Source organism: Amyelois transitella, chromosome 10 (assembly GCF_032362555.1).
Source record: "Amyelois transitella isolate CPQ chromosome 10, ilAmyTran1.1, whole genome shotgun sequence".
Classification (NCBI taxonomy): Eukaryota; Metazoa; Arthropoda; class Insecta; order Lepidoptera; family Pyralidae; genus Amyelois; species Amyelois transitella.
Window position 1 is genome coordinate 2,933,468 of NC_083513.1, and position 22,501 is coordinate 2,955,968.

Here is a 22,501-nt window from a genome sequence, read left to right on the forward strand (position 1 = left end):
AAAGCATATGAACTGAGGATGCAACTGGTATAATAATACACAAGAAAAAATAAATGTCTGTGTAAAGGAAAGAAAATAATAAGGTGTCCGGCACTTTAGACTAGGGCCACTCAATATATTGTCTGTCGAACACGGATCTTGTAGCCGTTGGGCAAGCAAACTCACTATTTGCCATCATTAAGCCAAAACATTTCGTAGTTCTCCCTGACGATAAATAAAATAAAATTATAGCTTACAAATTTATTTCAAAATTTACATACAATTACCACATTTCGTCATAATATATTAAAATTTACTAGATTTAAAATAAATTTTCTTCCCTTTTGCATGAATTATATAGGAAAAATGAAAGGTACATTTATTTCATTGATATAACATTAACTTGGAATGGTTACAAAAGCATGCCACTATCGCCAAACGAACTTATAATAACACTCGTGTAGTAGATCTTTCTAAAAGTTATTGCAATTTGCATGTGTAATTATTGCCACAGCTTATTGCTTTTATAAAAATGTTTTATAAAAGAGTATTATAAAAAAAAATTATGCATCCAAGATTAACATGAGCAATGGACGCATTTATTGTAATAATTTTACACAACAGAATAAAATTAAACATTAGTTATGCCAATATTATCAAATCCTTTGAAAAACATATTATTAAACACTGTACGCTATTCGAAGCCTATAAATAAATGAGAGTGGCACTTCCGTTTCCGTATTCTGTCGTGTTTCCGGCTTGATTTACCGATATTTACCCCCTCCTTTCCCACCGCCACAGGCAGGCCACGTATTAGGTTGTGCGTGGCTCTTGCCTCATTGGCGTCTGTTTCCCCGTCCAAGACGGTTGTATTCTTTGTAAGTCAAAGAAATAATTTTCAGATATTTTTTCGTACAGATACGTAGTCGTAAAAAAAAAAAAAAAAAACAATTTCATAATTACTGGAATTTTGGTAAGATACCTACCAAATTTTTATTATTAATGTTTGCTTGAGCTGCTGCTTCGTTCAGGTAATTTATATTTTCTTACTAAGTTTTATGTAAGAAGACTACAAAAGGTATTTGTAAACAGGTACTTTTTTACCCTCTGGCAAAAGGGTAGAATAATATTTTTCCTGCGGCTACCTTTTATTACTATTTGATGCTTTTACGATAATACGATTTTTTAATACTACCGGCTACCGATTTATATTTTTATTGTGAATTGTAGATTTAACGTGAATAATGCTAATAGTAAAGACGATGGTGAGAACGATAACCGAAAAAGTGATAGTTCCAGCAATAGTTCATCAAGCAGTGATTCGGATTCATCATCCAAGAGACGGAATCGTAAGAAGTATAAAAAAGACAGGAGATCAACCAGGCTGCTTAAAAAGCTATCAAAAGAAGTAAGTGAATTACGTAATCAAGTTTTCCATCAACAATGTCAATCTACCCCAAATTATGTTGCTTTAGAGAACGATAATTTTATTGAAGCTAATATTAGTGGTGATTTATTCAGTCCAGCGATAAATATTACGTCTCCCAGTGCGGTGTCTCCTATTAAGGTTACAAATGAACAAAGTTTTAGCATTTGTTTAGACAATAGTCTTAAAGAACCAACTATTGCAAAAGCTTCCGCTGAATATATCACCGCAATAAATAGTCTTCAACGTTTTGGTGACTCTACTTGGAGTGACGTCCGTTACTCTGAGGTTCAGAAAACTTATAGTCACTCCCCGGGATTTATTGAATTAGAAGTAAATGATGAAATTAAATCATTTGACACGGCTAAAAGTTATTCCTTCATTGAAAAAAGTTATGCTACCCTAACATATGCATTACTAAAACAAAAAGAAACTCTGGAATGTGGCATACGAGATTTTCTTAAGTGGTCCCAGGAATCGGAAATGATAACTTATTTAGACATAAAGAACAAGATGGAAGATATTTTCTTGAAAGGTGATTTTCACAAGGTGTCTTCAGACGCTATGCAGTTAGTATGTGGACATAGAGCTGACACGATCCAACAAAGGCGCGACTCCATTTTAAAGTACGTTAAAGATCCCTTAGTTAAAACAGCTCTGAGGAAGATTCCACCATCTTGTTCCCATTTATTTGAAGAGCAGACGTTTACATCAGTGTTGGACAAATATGGCGGAATAAGGAAAATTTTCTGGATGAAGCCGAAAGCCAACAAACCTTCTGTGCAAGCAGGTCCACATAATATATGTCGTCATCCCGCACAGGGGTCTAGAAACAAGCCTGCGCAAGGCCATAATACAAAATATCGCCCACCTGCGCAAGGGGGTAGTTATAGAAAATATTCATCTGCCCAAGATGAACATTATGAATACCGTTCTGCGCAAGAACGCGATCATCAGGGCATGTCAAATGCTTCGCAGTCATTTCGTGGCCGCTCGGGACGTGCTGAAAAAACAAATGACAGACGAACGTCAAAACGAGCCGCATCACCTGCATGGAGAGGAAAATCCCGTGACAAACGGAGGCGATCCTGACTTCAGGAATTTTCAAGCCGGCCAACTCCAGTATTACTGCCAACAATGGCGGGACATGAATGCACCGGCATACATTCTAAAAATAATTCAGGGATATCTCATTCCCTTCGTAAGGAAACCTCCTCTTATAGTTCCAGAACAGGGCACTGCATTACAAATCCCCTATTCTCCGGAAATGTCAAAGGTAATACAAAACTTAAAACACCAGGGAGTACTGGAGATGGCTGTTCGAAGTCCAAGCTTTTTATCAACCCTATTTCTTGTACCCAAAAGCGACGGTTCTTCTCGACCAATATTCAATCTAAAAAGGCTCAACCAGTATGTTCACATGCAACATTTTCGACTGATAAACATTCACAGCGTACCCGACTTCTTGCAAAACGAGGACTGGTTAGTGAAAATAGATTTAAGTCAAGCCTACTTTCACGTGCCCGTAGCAGAGAGACATCGTTGCTTCCTAAGGTTGCTTTTCAAAGGAGAATTGCTACAAATGACGTGTCTACCATTTGGATTAAGTTCGGCACCGAAGGTGTTTGCGACTATAACAAATTGGATTGCTCAGATCCTTCGAGAAAAGGGCATCAGGCTTCTAGTATATTTAGACGATTATCTTTTAGCACATCGGGATCGGAATATTCTGGAAGATCAAGCTTTGACAGTCATCAAAATGTTAGAGCGACTAGGTTGGAAAGTAAATATGGAAAAATCAATTGTTACGCCTCAACGACAAATAGAATACTTGGGAATTTTATGGGATCCCTTGGGAAACCAAAAAGCCCTTCCAGACAAAAAAATACAGAAAATCGTTTCAGTAGTGAAAACATTGCTTGGAGCCAAGAAAATCGGATTGAAACAGTTACAAAGCCTTATAGGTATGCTAAATTTTGCCAGCTTCGTAGTTCCAAGGGGTCGACTACATTATCGGCACCTTCAACTTCTGTTAAATTCCGTTGTATCAAAGAAAGGCAAGTCATTTTTCCAAATCACCTGGGAGGCGAAAAACGAGTTGGCGTGGTGGCTAGAAAACTGTCACACGAAGTCATTGCTGAGAGTACCCGCACCTACTCATTTTCTGACTACCGACGCTTCCGACATAGCGTGGGGTGCGAAACTGAACAACAAAGAGTTGACCGGAAATTGGACTACATCCGAAAAAATGCTGCACAGCAATCAAAAAGAACTGTTGACTATATTGAAAGTACTACAACAAGGGCATCGATTACAGCTGGCAAATACCTCTCTTCTTATTCAAAGCGACAATCGCACTGTGGTAGCCTACTTACGGAACGAAGGAGGAACTCGATCGATGCCACTTCTAGATCTGACTTTTCAGATATTCTCACTGTTAGATTCTTACCAGGCTCATCCAAGAATCTACCATCTACCGGGAATGTACAATTCCGAAGCAGATCACCTTTCCAGGCAGCGCCGCCCTCCTCAGTGGCATCTCTTGCCAATGGCGACTCAAGTGGTATTCGAAAAATGGGGAATACCTTCAATAGATTTATTTGCATCCCAGATAGCCCACGTAGTTCCGGATTATGTATCAATCGACCTTTGGGATCGCCAAGCTGTCTACCACGATGCTCTCAGCCGGAATTGGAACTACCAATTAGCTTGGGTATTTCCACCACCGTGCCTAGTACCTCGAGTATTACTACACATGAACCAAGCAAAGGGCATATTTTTAATAGTGGTTCCACGTTGGGAACAAGTATTTTGGCGCACAGACCTCGAGAAAAGAGCAGTAGCACCACCACATACAATTTCGGAACTGCACGAGGTCCTTATCGATGCGACTACCAACCGGCCACCACCGAACATCAAATCGATAATTCTAGAAGTTTGGAAATGTGGGGGTGGGCCAGTGACCTAACTGATTGGACCGAAGAACAAAAACATATGCTAAAATCTGGATGGCGACAATCAACTTTAAAAACTTACAAGTCTGCATGGATGCGATGGGTTCGTTGGGCAGAGCAAAATCATGTAAACCGTAATGATCCACAAGGATCAGACTTAGCACGCTACTTGATTGATTTATCTCAAAAAGAGGGTCTGTCTTATAAAACTATACTCTTGCATAAGTCCGTAGTAGCTACACTCAGTAATACTAATTCATCATGTTTGAGTTCTCATATATTAGTCAAACACGCTTTGAAGGCAATTTCTTTAAAATCACCAGTTCCAGGAAAACCACCTATATGGGATGTTTCCCATTTATTAAGCTATTTGTCTAACTGTCAAAAAGAAAACAGTAGTTTGTTCAGAATATCCCAGCTAACTGCTATTTTATTATTGCTTTGTTCTGGAAGGCGTGTACATGATTTGACCCTGCTCGATGTCACACCCCAGCACATGATTATAAAAGAAAACTGCATAATCCTTTGGCCGCGCTTTGGGTCAAAAACTGATTCCTGTGATTATAGACAGTCTGGCTGGAAAATTATTGCAAATGAAAATTGTCAGTTATTAGACCCTGTTTATTGGATAAAACAATTAGTAAATGCGTCCCAATCAAGGAGACTAGAATGTAGTCAAAGATTACGCAATGCTCTATTCTTAACAGTAAGAGGTGACCCTAAACCTGCCTCTCGCACCGTGATCGGAGGCTGGGTAAAAGCCTTACTCAATGAAGCTGGTATTAAAGCTACTCCTGGTAGCGTCCGAGCAGCAGTAGCTTCTAAGAATTGGGTGGATAACTTTCCTTTAGATTCAATTCTAGCTCAAGGAAATTGGCGGTCAGCAGAAACTTTTCGCCAATTTTATCGTCGTGAGATTATGCAAAACAATCTATATAATGAAAATAGAAATAATATTAGCATTTTATTTAATCCAGTCTAGCAGCACTTGCTAATTAAAATGAATGAATATGAAAGTTAACATGTTTTAATTTACACTACGCATACGTAGTAATATTGTTTTAGTTTTGTTTGAGAAAATAGAACTTTGAATGATTATACTTAAGTCAAGACTTATATATACCTATATAAAATAAATGATATTTTTGCAATTATTTACTTTAACTTCCCCTCTATCATACAGCCTATCTTCTCAGAAATAGCATTTCCAGTGTGTTCTCGTCAATTACAACGACATCACATTGGCGCTTTCCACCGCCAGGCGATAACAAACACGTCTCTCATTTATTTATAGGCTTCGAATAGCGTACAGTGTTTAATATGAGCGTTTTACCTTACAATAAAACGCTTATTAAATACTTACCTATTCGAAGCCTATACAATAATACCTGCCTGGCTCATAAACGAGACACAATGAGGCAAGAGCCACGCACAACCTAATACGTGGCCTGCCTGTGGCGGTGGGAAAGGAGGGGGTAAATATCGGTAAATCAAGCCGGAAACACGACAGAATACGGAAACGGAAGTGCCACTCTCATTTATTTATAGGCTTCGAATAGGTAAGTATTTAATAAGCGTTTTATTGTAAGGTAAAACGCTCATATTATATAAATGATTTCATTTAGTATAATTTATTTAAACATTATTGCTAAGCTAGTTTATTTTTAAGCCACATTAGATTTACATAATACGATTCATAGACCATATTTACATGAAATATATAACACTATCTGTAACAATTTACTTCAAAAAAGTATGATAGGTACTAATTTTATTGTTTAAAATGTTTCGTAAGAGTTAGATGAAAAGGTAAGAATAATAATAATAGAGAAACATCAAATCGTAGAAATGTGACCGCCACGAGTCTATTTGTTATGTTTTAAAGTGAATATTAATAAGTGTTTTTACATTAGTTATGAATAGGTACATGCCATTCCGTTCTGGCGTTGCTCACAACCCCTGGTGGGTCTGTGGTCTTGCCTATTTATTATTTATTGTATAATACACATAGCCCGGAAAATTTGAATTGATGATTTGTATGACATTTCTCATAAAATGGGTTGGTGACTCGAGTTCTACAGCGCGGATATCACAGCGTGGTCTGGGGACTATTAACAAGCTTTTCCAAAGCATATACATCTCTCAATCGCTTCAGTTAACTTTATGAACACAGAGAGAAGATATATGCCGTGTTAACTTTTATAACCCCCGCTGCCCCTTAATAGCGTTGATAACTTGAGCTAGATATCGTTCTGGCATGTCTAATAGTTTTGGTGTTCTTAATTTTTTTAGACTTTATGCACGTAAAATGTACAACGGTCCACCTGACTTAATGCCACAAGGCATTCTCTGCCAGTTGAACCTAAATATAAACTATGTCTAAAGAGATTGGCAATGTGGGTTTAGACGAAGTTTTGATTTTAGAATCTAACAAACTATTTCGATGGAGCCAAGGCGGTTAAAATGGCGGTACGATAAAGTTTCAATTCATTGCGTTCTAGCTCAAATTATTAGCGGGATCGGAGGGCGCCTCCTTATTCACGAACATTGACATGTCTTATCTTCTCTCTATTTATAGCTATGAGAATGGTGTAGAAATGGTAAGACATATAGGTGTCAACGTTCGCGAACGTTCCTTGCCCCGTGTGGAACTAGATCATGTCGACGGCGTGGCGCTCGCTGTCGGGCCAGGCGTAGGCGCGCGGCACGGCCGGCGCGTACCGCACGTCGTACATCTGCGCGCGGATGAACTGCTCCGCGTCCGCCGGCTGCGGGAATACGGACGCTTTGCCTGGAATAAATATATTCAACTGAGTCCTGAAAGTATTGGCCACGTTCAGCTGAGTGGCATAATGGTGGAATTGAGATTCAGATAGTGACAGGTTACTAGCCCGTCACCTGCAAGAACTTAAAGCGTATTTATTGGCTTGTGAAATCTGTTAGCGAATTATGATATAGCTGGCACACACACTTATCTTCTTCTCTTCTTCTACCAGACCGGCATGGAAGGTTGTACTAGATAAATGTACTCATTACCTTAGTCCCTTTACGACATGCATGGAACTGCACCATAAAATCTAAAAGATTTCTGATATCATCTTGATACGTTTGTAGTCCCCAGAGCTCTTATTACCATTCAGTATTATATACAAGTTTTTTTTGTTATGAAACACTTGCGATATAAGCTGTACTCACCAGTCTTGTAGGCGTACTCGACCACTTTCTTAGCGATCTTGATGGAGCATTCCTGGATGTTCTCCAGCGGCGGGTACAGCCGGCCCACGTCCAGGTCCGACTGAGCTACTATCTCTGATAACGCCTGCAAGCATTGCAAATGGTTAAAATCTGTTGTCGCTTTCAGGAATATTAGAAAATTGTAAAAATGTACAAGTTTTTACTGGTTATGCCCAGTAGTGGGTGGGTATTTTAGGAATTACTCGTTTTAATCCAATACTTAGGTTTTTCATGTGTTTTGAACTAGTGGAATAATATGTCTGTAACATTTTCCTTAAAAATGCTTAGTCGTAAGATACCTTTATACGTCTTACGTCTGAGCAGTCTTAATTTGTCTCAAGAATAGAGTTTATCAATCACAAATCGCTTAAACGCATACTATAGGTAAAGTTCCTTTACCTCGGCAGCCAACAGCATGATATCCTCGGAGATATCAATGATTCCCGCGCAGATGATACCGAGGGCGAGTCCGGGGAAGATGTAGGCGTTGTTCCCCTGTCCCGGGCGCAGCACGCGGCCGTCCTTGGCGCGGTAGTCCGGGAACGGCGACCCTGACGCGAACACGGCGCGATCCTGGACAAATTCCAATAAATATATCTCCAGAACATCTACTATGTCTTCATTATCCACACCCGTTTGTCCTTGAGCACTTATGCTTCAAATAATATTTAAAGACTAGCTGTTGCCTGCGACTTCGTCCGCGTAAATTTCGAATTTTTCCGCGTAAACTTATTTGCAGGCAAATGTATGCCTTGAGTTCATTCAAATGACGATTACTTTTTTTTGTGAACCGATTTTGATGAAACTTTAAATGTTTTTCTGAGTTAAAACAAAGCAATTGGTGAATTTAAGTAAATCGGTTCAGTACCTTCGGAGATAAGCGTGACCATACATACAAACAGACACACAGACAAAAAATTAAAAAAAAATCTTCTATTATTCATTCAAAGTGTCCCCCTATCCATTTCAGCCAAAAATACAAATTGTACAGACAAAATATTTTTTCTGTTTTATTATATGTATAGATTGCAGCTCAAAAAAATAACTCACATCAGTGTTGCTGTAAGCCTCTTCTGCGGTGCACTCGGCCTTGCTGGTGGGGTTGGAGAGCGCGAAGATGACGGGCCGCTGGTTGAGCGCGCCCATCTTGCGCAGGATGCTGGCGGAGAACGCGCCCGCAATAGCTGCGGCTCCTGGGAACACAACATTATTATATTTTTGCAATATAAGACTTGTTTTTGATAAGGGCTTCAATAGAAAATTTCCATATTAGTACGTCTGAAGATCTAGTCAATCCCTGTGCGTCTCAAGTTAAAAATAGGAGAGAGCTACAAATTTAAAAAAATAGAACGAGTACCTAAGCTTTTGCCGAGGAAAAACAAGTTTCAAAGGGATATGTTTTTATAATAAAGCATTCTACATACCGATGAGTACAGAAGGCTTGGCAATATCAATGACTTCCTCTAGCGTGCGTACGGGAGCGTGGGTCCTCGCGAACTTCTCTTTATGCTCATTCAGACCTCCCTCGGGGCGGTCCTTCACGATGAGACCCTTGGAGTCCACCATCCAGATCCGGCCTCGCGCCTGCTCCTCGGTGCAACCTTCCGAGACCATGGCCATCACGCAGAGAGCTGCGATTCCAAGGGATGCCTGTAGATTAAAGACAACTGATGATGAGCAGACAAAGGGCCTACCTAAAAACATGCCCCGAGGTTGTTACCTAGCAGTTAACAATTAAACTGAAATTATGCTATAAAGGAAGTGGCACAAGTAACAAGTACATATGCATGTATATCCCATATCAATCACTAAAATCAAATCGATCATTTTCAAATAGATATTGTCTTTTGAAATTTCCCACGGGAGTGAAGTGCTGAACAAAAGCTAGTCAAATTTATCTTTGAAAATAAACACCTGGATTAGTCTATAATTTTGAAGTTGATCTTTGGTACATGTTTAAGATCATTGGTAAGACGTGAACTCATAAACGGTAACTAACATTTTTATTAAGCGTTATTTGTAGCAAAAATTTCCGTAGTGTCTAAAATTACGTTCATGGTCACTCGTAACGCGAGCGAACATGACTCAAACTCATGTCATTAAAAACCGCAACATCGTAAATAACTAATACATACTAACGGACAATCATTTTCAATGGCGGTTGATAACCATTTGTATCAAAATTTTATACACTATAAATCCTATAAAAAGTTTCATTTTCATTAAAGTAACTAGATGCGCTATTTTTGGTTGTGAGATTAGACTAGACAGGTCGTGTGATTGTAGGGATTACCCTAAGCCTAAGCTATTAAGCTTGCTTTATTGTGAAATCAAAACAGGTGCCTATCAATTATGTATTAAATCTCACCTCTCCTGCCCCCTGGAAGACGATGGTATTATCGCAGAGCTTGGTGCCGGTGATTCGCAGACTGGCCAGCAGCCCCGCCACCGCCACCGCAGCCGTGCCCTGGATGTCGTCGTTGAATGTGCAGTACCTACAGGACACATCACTATTACCCAAGACGGAATGGAACGAAAAATACGCTATTACCAGAGTTTAGATGAACACGCTACACACATAACATGACACACGAACACACACAACAATAGCAATATACGAACACACACTACAATAGTAATACACGAACACACTACAATAGCAATACACGAACATACATAACAATAGCAGTACACGAACATATGTACAACAATAGCAATACACGAACACACCCTACAATAGCAATACACGAACACACACTACAATAGCAGTACACGAACACACACTACAATAGCATTACACGAACACGCACTACAATAGCAGTACACGAACACACACTACAATAGCAGTACACGAACACACACTACAATAGCAGTACACGAACACACACTACAATAGCAGTACACGAACACACACTACAATAGCAGTACACGAACACACACTACAATAGCAGTACACGAACACACACTACAATAGCAATACACGAACACACACTACAATAGCATTACACGAACACACACTACAATAGCAATACACGAACATACACAACAATAGCAGTACACGAACATACAACAATAGCAATACACGAACCCACACTACAATAGCAATACACAAACACACCACAATACTCATACACAAACAAACTACAATACAAATAGCACAATAGACATACATGAACACACACCCAAAATAGAAATACACGAACACACAACAATAGCAACATACGATCACACACCACAATTGACATATACACACCACAATACACATTCACGAATACACACCACAATAGACATACATGAACACACTACTATAGACACTTATACACGAACCTGCCACGATATTTTTCTAGCAGGCGGAAGGCGTTAGCATTGGCGAAGTCTTCAAACTGGATCAGGCAGTTCTGTCCGAACCGGCGAACTACTGCCTGCATGAACTCCTCGATGAACTCGTCGTACTCCAGCCCACGGACGCGTTTTTGACGCAGACCGATGTATAAAGGATCATCGAGCATCGACTGTGTGTTGGTACCCACATCTATGGGAGAATAAGAATAAGATTAGACTTGAAGTTCCACCGGTATCGTCTAAAAAACAGACACGAAAGCAGATCTTTTATATAAAAGACGAGCACAATTCATCACAAAGATGCAATTCCATCAATAAGCAGATTTTTAAGGCTGTTGGCGTTGCCCACTCCGTAAAGAATAAATAACATGATTTTATGTAGGTACGTATTTAGATCCAGAAAATATGGAAACCAACTTACTATTTTGAGAGCATAGAACTTTTTCTTTTAACTGAAGTTCTAAACATTACCTATATTGCTGGATCTTTAAAAACAACTCTAACGGTTTAGATAAAACAACGTACCAAGTGTAATGGGCAGACACTGGTGCGGCTTGATACCGGCGAGGGCTGTGTACAGCGCCAGCTTGCCGACCGGGATGCCCATGCCGCACGCGCCCAGGTCCCCGAGCCCCAGGATCCGCTCCCCGTCCGTCACCACGATGGCACGCACGTCTGTCTCTGGCCTGAAATTTAGATTAATGTCTCTTTTCGATCGAATCAGAAAAACCTAAGTAAGCAAATCTATAAATTTAGTACACACGTAAATTTAATCCAATTAAAAAAATAAGACGGGTTGAAAGTGAAGAGTGAAAGGTTACTTCAAAAGAATATGTCCTGAATAAGTTTCATCTACATAGAAGGTTAAATAGACATCTACTCTTACGTCAGATGCCTGGATGGTAACAGCAGACTGGTTTATCCTTGCAAAAATTCTACCTACCAAATCATGTCATTAATTTCTAAATTTTGTTTCAAACAGATATAAGAATGTATATATAGAAGAAGAATCGTCATAATCTTAATGTTGGTCAAACTCACCAATTCTTCAAGATATCGTAGATGTGTCCTTTATCGTGAATGGTAATGAACAGCCCGCGTGGCCGGCGGAACACCAAGCCGTACTTCTGGCAGGCCAGCCCCACGGTAGGGGTGTACACGATGGGCATCATGTCTGCCACATTCTCCCCCACGAAGCGGTAAAACAGGTGCTCGTTGCGGTCCTGAATAAAAAATATTAATCTATATTAAACGTAATAGACTTAAGTCCACGGTGAGTTCAACTTCATGTTTCTTAAGGAGGTGTACCATGGGCCCCTGTCCAGGGAGGACCTCATTGAGGCAAATATTAGAAGGTCGAAGAAAAATCGAAACAGATGGTAGTTCAAATTCTACGATTGATGTATCATATATATCAATGAAGGCATTAATGTTAGGAAATCGACAAAATATTCCAAGTTGTGATTTGGAGATTGTGGTTTAACGTAGAGGGAAGATTTACGTCTAAATTGAGTCATTATGGTTTGATCACGGCTGTTCGCTGCAAGAGACCGTCATGGAAGCATGGCGACCTTGCGGCGTGACGGGATCCTCTCACCGGCAATATTACGCTACACCGCCAATTTTTTTGACGTTACATGTGGTTAGCATAACAAAGAGCCAGACGAGCGACAATCGAATACAATGAACTAAGCACAATCCAAGATACTTTGGATGGACTAATCGTTTAAACGATTTGAAACGGGATCTAGATTGTTCCATAAGAAATGCCATTTCGAATGCGAATGCGAAACTAATCTTTTTCACAAGCAGTTAATGAAACTGAAGTGCTTCATCTGAATACAATGGACAAGTCACATTTGTGTTTGGTGGTCTCGATCTTTGAACTGGTCATGACGAAAAATTCACTTTTCTAATTATTTTTCATGAAATCAGAATCATTGTATTAGTTGCTGCCGCTTATCATACTCGTAAGTCTCAAACTATCACACAGATTGAGCTGCCAGATACCAGCTGCAGATCCCAACCTTACAAGATTTATAAATCTATGGCTGGGCTAGATAAATCTGTGTGATTTGTAAAAAAAACTTGTATCTGGGAGTCACCTACAGTTTCTATCTGTGTTGTTGTATCATTTTGTTTATCAACATTCTAAAATCGTGCTACACAACTGGTGGATATTAATATTGTCCCACATGAAATATTATATTACCTGACTTGGTGTAAATTTAAAATAATCTTATCTCATATGCTCGCTAAAAATAGGTTATATCCTTGTCTGTCCACGCACGTACTTACAAAGTACTTCGCTATGTTATGAATGAATCACGACAGTTTAAAATAAATCGGAAGTTCAAAATAGAATCTAGGTCGTGTCGTGAGCTAGTCTCATCATTCAAACGTTGATTGATAGGATCTGGATATACCAGGAGATTTTCCCATTTCTCGCTTTGGGAATGATGAATCAAATGATAGCCTTCTTTTGCAATGAAATCAAATCTTTAATCATTGTGATATTGTTAAAGGAAGATTTAGATATTCTGAAGATTTAGATTTTACAAAGAAGTTGAGGTTTCTTTTGATGCGAATCTGGTTAAAACTATTTTCTTATTTCACCTCCGTTCCAACTTATTTGTGTATTGACCTTCATTAAATCCCCGTGGTTACGCTATAACTGAGCATAACTACTAGAGAGCAAACGCTACTTAGTTCTACAAATATATGTAACAAATGGTGCCGTAGGGTTTGTCTACCATAACTCATGTATGACATGACAGGTCAGTTATACATAAAAAGAGTTACTTACCAGTAGTCCCATCAAGTAGATGTACTTGTTGAGCGGGTTCTCGTATCTCTCGATGGACAGTTTGCAGAGCTGCACCTGCTCCTCCTGGGACTTCACCCTGGCCGGCAGCAACCCGTGGATGCCCAGTAGTTGGCGCTCCTCGATTGTGAACGCCATGCCCTGCAACAAGGCACAATTGCGATAGTTAAGTCAATTAATTTAAGTAGGTACATATTTTTAAAGCGTTGGACATTGATTTCTTGTTATTTCCACCGAAATCGGATAAACGGTATTAGGCGTACAAAAATGAGGATACAAAATCTAGACGCACGATTTAATATTTGCAATAAATAAATAATACCCACAGTTTTACACGTCTTTATGTAAATGGCCTCATCACAGTGCTTGTGATTTTGGGACATGCTTATGCTCTACTGATATTTTGCTCGGCGTCAGTAAGTACGTTGATCCAAGACAAAATTGTGGCATTGGTGGTAAGGAAACATAAAAATAAGCATATCATGACACAAAATACGTTCAACTTCAACCAACATGACGACCACATACAAGTATCTATCAAATCATTTGCCTGCCGGCAATAGTAAAGATTTCTTGTGAACACAAATCAATCAGTTTCTATCTGGCAGACATCACGGCATGGCCCGTCAGCCTCGGAAATAGCCTCAGAGCAATATTACTGGTCCGAGGAAATACCCGCCGGCTGCTCTACTCAGTCAGCTGATCGTGACTCGATGACGTCATTGAGGCAAGACCGTGACCTTGGCCTTCATATAATACTCGTTGTAGTTTAAAATGCTATTGGGATCATATATGATTAAAATGGACTAATTGAACTTTGATAAATTGCACATTTGGCCATGATATAATATATACGGCCATATACAGCCTGTTTACAACAGGTACTCACGCACGATATAGTTAAAGTGTGAGAATTAAAAATCACGGTTGTGTGGTTTAAGCTATTGTAAAAAAGAACTTTTCCATCCCTTCCTGTGAATTTTAAAAAGTGTTGTGTGAGTCTTGTGAAAGGACCAGGCTAGCCATCAAATTTCCAAGGTTGATCTGGAATGCAGTCAGCCGTGAAAACTTGCAAAATCATTCACAGCATCACATTTAAAAGTAAGTCACATGCTTTCAAAAGCAAACCCCAACTTTGAAACAAAAGAGTTTTATTACAATTAAAAAGAATGGCAAAACCATTCTATTGTCTGTGACCTTGACTTCTTAAAAGCAGATCATCAATTATAACTTTCATTACGTAACCTAAATACTTAATGCCATTATTTTCATTCACCAATTTTACGTTTGATACATGAGTAATAATATCTTCGTTATTTTATAAAACGTGTCTGTATTTGTATTTCACAAAGTAAATTGTAACAAAATTTCTCCTAAACAAACAGGATTACAGTTAAAACCCTTTTCAGTCCATTAATTGTTCCGGCTTTAACATTTGAGTGCCTCAATTTCCTTCGCTAACAGCTATTTAGTAAATCCACGAATTTACATTTTATACCTGTCATGTTTTAATAGCTATTTAGTAATTTTCCAATTGATTCGTTTATGGCTCATTACTAAGTGAGGCTATTGTAATATCGAGTTTATTTGGACTTTGTCTTTATCGATGAATAATGTACGATTGTGCAAAAACTCGTCAATTGACTAGCGTCAAATAGAAGGTAACTAAGGCCGTGACTGTAAATTAACGACAGGTAGATAATAAGTTATCAAGTCTGAATGTAATAGGTAGGAAATGGTAACTGCTTCCTCAGGTTAGAAATAGAATGGGCTCGCCTGACCTCTGCAACCTTTGCTGGGGAAATTTGTAACTATAGCTAAAACAAATAATAAAAGATTATTTAAGTAAAATCTTGAGTCCTCTTTCCCTCCCTCCCTTGTTCAGAGAAGTAAGGCCCAGAAAGCTACAAACCCTGCAATGATGAAGTATGAGACCAGCTACTAACCCTGGAGTCGTCCGCCGCCAGACATTCGGGGATGGCATAAGGTTCCCTCCTGGGCGTCATTTGCCACCAGTCTCTCTCCATTTCCCGCACAGAACTACACAATTCAGTTCTCAATTAAAACTTTAGTAATTTGAATCCATTGCAGCAGCGCTCTTGCGGAAATCCAATACTCCTTTTTGTAAAACAAGTTTTTCCTATAATTTGTTGTAAATTTTAATCATTATAGGTTAACTTAAGAAACTTCACACCTTAACTTTTATATTTACTCCACTGATTTTACTCGTAACTTAAAGGTATTTAAGTTGAAACAAAATAAGTACAAATACAATTAGTAAATACAGCCGAAATAACATTTATGTAAGTGTAAGTTCGGTAAGCTTTCAATTAAAATATGCTATATTACAATTAAAAGTGATTATTATTTTCGTAAACGCATACAGCTCTCTTAAACTGGTAAGGGAAAATCGAAAATCAATAATATATAAAACAAATACTAGTAATATAAATTTTGTAGCCTGTAGCTCTCGTACCGTAAAGTACCGATATATATGCTAAACGACGGTATAAAATGCTCCAATAATAATTTTCATTGTTAATACTAAGTGATTTTATAATCCACGAGAGTCATTACATGACTGTACATTAAATAAAGGCTATTAAAAGTTTATATCTATCCGTAAACCGTTGTAATAACATTTTCACGTTTCGAATTTCATAGTGATAAAAAAACTTTTGCACGTACTTACTTATATCACGAAATATATCATACATAAATGACACTTTAATAACTTTCAACTAAAAAAACACTCATGAATAAATCAATTGCCAACACCCTAACAAAAAGGGACGTCCCATCCTGACCTGACCTTCATCCCCTTCCCGCCCCGACCTCCCCGGAAAGTTATCCAATTTCTTCAAATTGGTCGTCCGCAAGGATATATACCATTCCTTGCTTATTTCTAATTTATAGAAACCATCGTCTATCGTCCATTCTATCGGTCGATACTGAATCGTGTCAAACGGCCGATACAGTAATTTAAATAATAATCAAAGATCAGATTAAAATCATTAAACTGTTTGTGTTATTTCTTTTTGCACTTACCTATTAGTTCCTTTGATTACTTAATTCGTTTAATTGCCATCGAATTTGAAAGATATTTAGTATCTATCTCATCTTTATCTCTGTTTTATTTATTTAAAGTTGTATTTCAAAAAATATATCATATAACACATCCATGTGTAATATGAGATACTTATAATGTTTCGAAAATAAACATTTTTGGTTTTATAAGTAGAAAATTCTTGTCTGTCATCATGGTTAAAACCACAATCAGGCCCATTAGTTGACAAGCAGTGTAATTACATGAGTTATATAATTGGATATGTCATCGTATTTCGTTAGGAGCGACAGTCAGTCATCAGCAGAAACTGGTTTTATTTGGGCAGGGCCGCGATGCGAGGTGATATAAGACAGGTCTTTACTGGAGCAATTTATTTGATACAACTGATAGGTATCGCTTATTGCAATGAATTCACAATTGTTACACGTAGAGACTAATATTATTAAAAAAAAACAATCGCATATTAATTACAATAAACCGGAACTAACATGGGTATCTCTGCTTCAGATTTGAAGTAAATAAACGACAATTACTTGAATAAATAGCGTTTATTCAGAGTAATTATTGATAACGAAGCCATCTAAAACAAGAAAGTAGGTACCGTTAATCTATTGCGTATAAACATTGTATTATATCAGTTAAAAAATATCATAAAGAATTCAAAGAGCTGTTCGCTGGTATTTTTCTAAATATTTTCTGCAGAGAATGTAATAAATGTTTAATGAGGTATGAATATAATTTTCGCTTTCACGAGGAAACGATCAAAGGGCGGAAAATCAAAACCGTTGCGTATAACAAGCGTAAAAGAATACACAGTAGTCATCGTAGGGCTGAGTAGGTATTTTGGAAAGTGAATTTTGTGAATTGTTAATCTAACGATATGGGTCACGTGTACCGAAACGGAAGCTGTAAGTTAAGAAACTTTTTTTCAGGATCAATCACCAAAGTATGCTCACGACTGTGACGTATGCGACGACTCCAGCAGTTCAGGTGAAATGTCAGTCAATCAGTGTCCTCTTTTATATATTTAAAAATTGTTACTCTTAAACGTACAATATCTAACACTCTTAATAGAATTAATAACTTACCATTTACTTACATAGAACAACAAGGTGTAAAGTTTCTTACAACATAACAAAACAACTGTGTATTTTATTTTAGTACAGACCTACCTGTGCATAGTAAATGATTAATCAATTTGGAATTAAATTTCGGATCAAGTCAAACAAGTTAGTATAATGTACGAGTACATATTATATATACATGGACAAGCTGTCTCAAGTGTTAATTAGAGAATAAGATAATCCAATTTATCTTTCATCAATTGTTTCGCATTGACCTGGTTAAGTTCAAAACAAATTGTTGATCTTGTCACATTTGAGTTTAAGGTCAAAATTTTCCTTTAGTCTACGAGCATAACTGATAGTTTAAGTGTTGATGGCCTTAGACCAAATGTATGGTGATATATATGTATATACCTGTAAAAATAAATTTTAATATTCCTTATCAATGAATTTCATAAGGTAATAAGGGATTTAATTAAAATTCACACGGATGCCTAAATTTATGTATATTCTCGTTTCGTATGGGTCCGGTTTATTAGATTTCAAATATGTACTCGTACCTCAGGGTAGGTCTACAAAGTAAGGTGTTAAAGGTTTAAATGTTAGTTTAAAATATTACCAACATTAGTTAGGTAACATGTCGTAATTTTCAGTTTTGTATACTTATGTAAAAGTTGTTAATATACACCGATAATTGTTTTAAATTCATTGCACTAAATCCGTGAAATGAAACGAGAATATATGAGGAACAAAATCAAGCAACGGTTTGTTGAAAATTAAAATTGCAAAGTAGAAAAAATCTAATTAACGTAATTGAGACGAAGAGCTGGAGAAAAAAGATAATCGAGAAATCTTAAGATCACTTTTTCTTCGTTCGTTAGATAAAGTGCCTACTTAAGAAGTTAAGTCGTGATGAAGACAATCCTGTGCTCTCAACCTGATATTTGAATCATTTATTTTATCGTCTTGCAAAAGAAGTGTTATGTGATTAACCCATAGGAAGAAAATCAATCCTATGTACATATATAGTAGAATTATTTTTTCAATTGTCGTCTGTTATAGAAAGCCTAGTCTTAGCCTTTAATAAACTTCACCCTAGTTTTATGTACTGATACGGTTTTCATTCTATCATAACAATAATAAGTATATATCGAGAATTAATGGCTTTTACCCATTTTATTTTATTAATTGTAATGTTAATAGCTATTTTCTTCAATAAAACTGATAATTTTAAAAGCTTACCTACATACCAGTATAATTTATAAGCCGACACTGTATGTTACCTACGGCTACGGCAAAGGCCTAGATGTAGATAATCTGGATCAAGGTTCTAAATATATGACTTTTAATTTGCACATAATAATACGACGTAACCTTAAGCGGGGTTGCAAGAGCAAATGCATAAAATGTAAGTAATGATACTTAGGTTTTATTTTGAAATATGATTGGTATTTTTTTTATATTAGGTAATCATATTTTTATTAATTTCCCGATTCTTAATATACAGATTACTAATAAGTTTTTACAATATTATGGATTTACGGTTTCTCAGTTTACGATATTTTTGTCACAAAACACCCATCGTCCCACAAGTACACTATGACACCTCCATATCGAACTAATATTGGCAAGTTTGGAGCGGCACCCGACGGGTTATCACATCGCCATGGAGACTAATCGAACCCTTTGATGTTTACATACATTAATCAAATAACAATCTCAGGATTAAGTTAACATTTTATTAAAACTTATTTGATCAATTAGTGACGCTTGAATAAAAGAACTAAATATGTAATTTATGTAGAGCACGTATTTCTTAAATATTTTTTTGTTTTGGTTCTTTATTTATTTTAATAGCATGAATTCTACGACGAACTTACTCTTATACTTTTTTATAATCGCAATCGTCAAAACTTATTGTATCGAAGGTACTTTTACCATATCAAAGAGTTTGTTAATATAACGTGAGAATTAATATAACGCGAGTTAATTCGCATTAATAGACCTTTCGTAAAAAAAAATCTATATTATACCAATTGTCAACAGATTCATTACAGTCCAAACAAATCACAGCCTGAATATTTCCCAATAGAAACGCATGAATAAAATAAATATTTATATAACGTACAACGTACCAAATAACTTCCAACGAAAACACGCATGACTGCCTCTTCTTTGGATCAAAGAAATTCTTAAAACGAAATCCAATTTGGTTCGTACATTTCGAAGCTAACCGTCAATAGAAAGAAATAAAGAAAATATTTTTGCATCAAATGAGAGATTGCGACGTTCCGCTGGCGGGAAATAAAATTGCTGATATATTAAGATAAAGCTGGCACTTGATGAGCCAAGTGGGACATGAAAAATATTGTAAACGTTATTTTTATTTTCTCTCCATGTTCGGTGAAATCACAGCTTTAGAATCATTCTTATATTTTACTCGTCGATAAACGTACGTAAACGTAAGTAACTTTATATACCTACCCGTCTCTATCTGAATCTCAATTCGATCTGATTATCGAATTGAGATTCATAACCATCATATAGATTTATGAACATTCATAAATACTTACCTCGTAAGGGATATAGACGTGATATAAGTACATAATGTATATAGTCCTATATTTGCCAGAAAATGTATTTTATTATTTGTATTGTTTTGTATTATATTTGGTACCTATGGATAATAAGTCTAGCAAACAAGAAAGAGCATAGGTAATAAAGAAATACGAACACTTGTTACTTATATCTGGATGAAAATAAATTTCAAACCAAAAAAAAATCGATTGAATCAGTCGATGTGTGACGTTATCAGAACTTGATTTTGCTTTTTCATAATTCGACGCATTCGCAATGAAGATATTATCGAACGTATCTGTGATATATAAGTACTATTTTTTAATTTATCAGTATGACAGGGCGTTAACTATCTATATAATAATGCAGCAATATTTCTTAAAACTGAAGCAATTATAAATTTTGTTAAAACATTGTCTTAACACACACACACCCAGACACAATATTTAAAAATGTACAGCTTCATATATGTTGTGAAATAATTTGGATAAATAATAATTGAATTGAGAGTACTCTGAGAGAGGTCAATGAGGAAGTAAACACGGATAAGTGCCACCCTGTGACGTCACGGGAAAATTCCTTCAGCATTTCCTCAGCTTTTGCCATTAACGTCGAGGACGGAAGATTTTGTAGTGACGTCATTTATATTACTCCTGATATGAATATATGCTGTAGTCGAGTAGTGTAATGGAAGATTATAATACAGTTAACGGTTCTCGTAGTAAGCGACCTCTATTCGACCTACACCTGTCGTTGACTTATTGATCAGAATTAACTATGGAATAAACAACGGTCTCAGCTGTTGTTGGTTCGTGGTAGATGTAACATGAATATACATATGGCTTTATATCCAACATTAATGAAGCAGTTTATATGTTAGAATAAGCTAAAGTGGTGAACTTTGTTTTATCTACTTTCCATACGGCTTAAAACTTCCCTGTTCAAGGCCAAAATTAGCCAAATTGGTCCTACCAATCTCGTGTCTGATGTTGACGAACCCATGATTCACTTTTATAGCCAGGTATTATATTTCGTCAGTCCTTACGGAAGTCAATCAGTTTTACAGTCATGGCACAAATCAAGGCACTTCATCAAGTCAATTCAAGTCAATCATTTAATCAAATCGTTAATTGTATGATTAATTAGAAGTTACCCAATTTGAAAAAAAAAAACCTAAAGCGGTTGTAATTGATAGACCGAATTCTAATTCAAATTAAATTATTCATCAAAAATATTAATATAACCACTAGTGTGCTAAGACAGCCATCGTGCTATGCTAGACTTCACTATATTATATAAGTAATTTATTTCGTTATTCGTGGTTTTGATTGCGATTATGACATAAGAGCGACGCCCACTACAAAGCATGATGTGGCGAATTTGAACCGGTGTTCTTTGGAATTACCCCGCAACATTTTGTTTATAACCTACAAAGTAAATATGTTTTGAAAGAAAAATACCGCGTAAAATATTGATATAAAATTACTTACTCATGCTTAAACGTGAGTGAGTAATGAAGCTCTTTTTTATCTAATTGCTTATCAAAACAATCAGAATATTCGTATTGATTGTTTGATAACTAATTGTTGTTTGATATCTAACTTGCATTAATTGGTTTTTTTAATGAAGGGTTTAACTAGTGTGTTCTTCTCGAAAATATTTACATCGAATATAAAATTTCTGCAACATTAGTTTACCGTGAGAGCATTGAGGTCACCCAACACTAACCCTCTTCGTAAAGTATTCAAGCACTAATTGGAAGACTTTTGCCTCTTACTCGACCCACAGGAAGCAATATTGTTTTACTTGTAGCTAATATATATACACTACACTCTAATGAAGTATGTCTTCATATTTGTTCTAGCGTGACGTTCACACAAGATCCTTTGAAAATCTAAAGTGTCTAGTGGCGTACATTGGCAATCGATAATGTGTACAGTGCACAGTAGTAAACCTCAGCGAACTGTGTTTACATATACTCACAAGTGTAATAAAGTAAAAACGAAACCTTCATAAAAGCGTATTATTTGAGGA

General features: G+C 36.9%; 1 protein-coding gene across 3 annotated transcripts in view; it reads right to left on the bottom strand.

The window, feature by feature from the left end:
- Positions 1-225: 225 nt before the first annotated feature.
- Positions 226-22,501, bottom strand: part of LOC106141633 (NADP-dependent malic enzyme-like) — a 33,489-nt gene continuing 11,213 nt past the window's right edge. For all 3 annotated transcript variants that reach the window (XM_060946023.1, XM_060946021.1, XM_060946022.1), the window contains exons 3-12: positions 13,742-13,900; positions 11,977-12,158; positions 11,461-11,621; positions 10,921-11,125; positions 9,962-10,088; positions 9,018-9,243; positions 8,644-8,786; positions 7,993-8,166; positions 7,555-7,678; positions 226-7,150 (exon numbers count right to left, since the gene is read on the bottom strand). In XM_060946023.1, the coding sequence (XP_060802006.1) occupies positions 7,011-7,150; positions 7,555-7,678; positions 7,993-8,166; positions 8,644-8,786; positions 9,018-9,243; positions 9,962-10,088; positions 10,921-11,125; positions 11,461-11,621; positions 11,977-12,158; positions 13,742-13,900 (1,641 nt within the window). In that variant the 3' untranslated portion in view covers positions 226-7,010. The remainder of the gene's footprint in view (positions 7,151-7,554; positions 7,679-7,992; positions 8,167-8,643; positions 8,787-9,017; positions 9,244-9,961; positions 10,089-10,920; positions 11,126-11,460; positions 11,622-11,976; positions 12,159-13,741; positions 13,901-22,501) is intronic.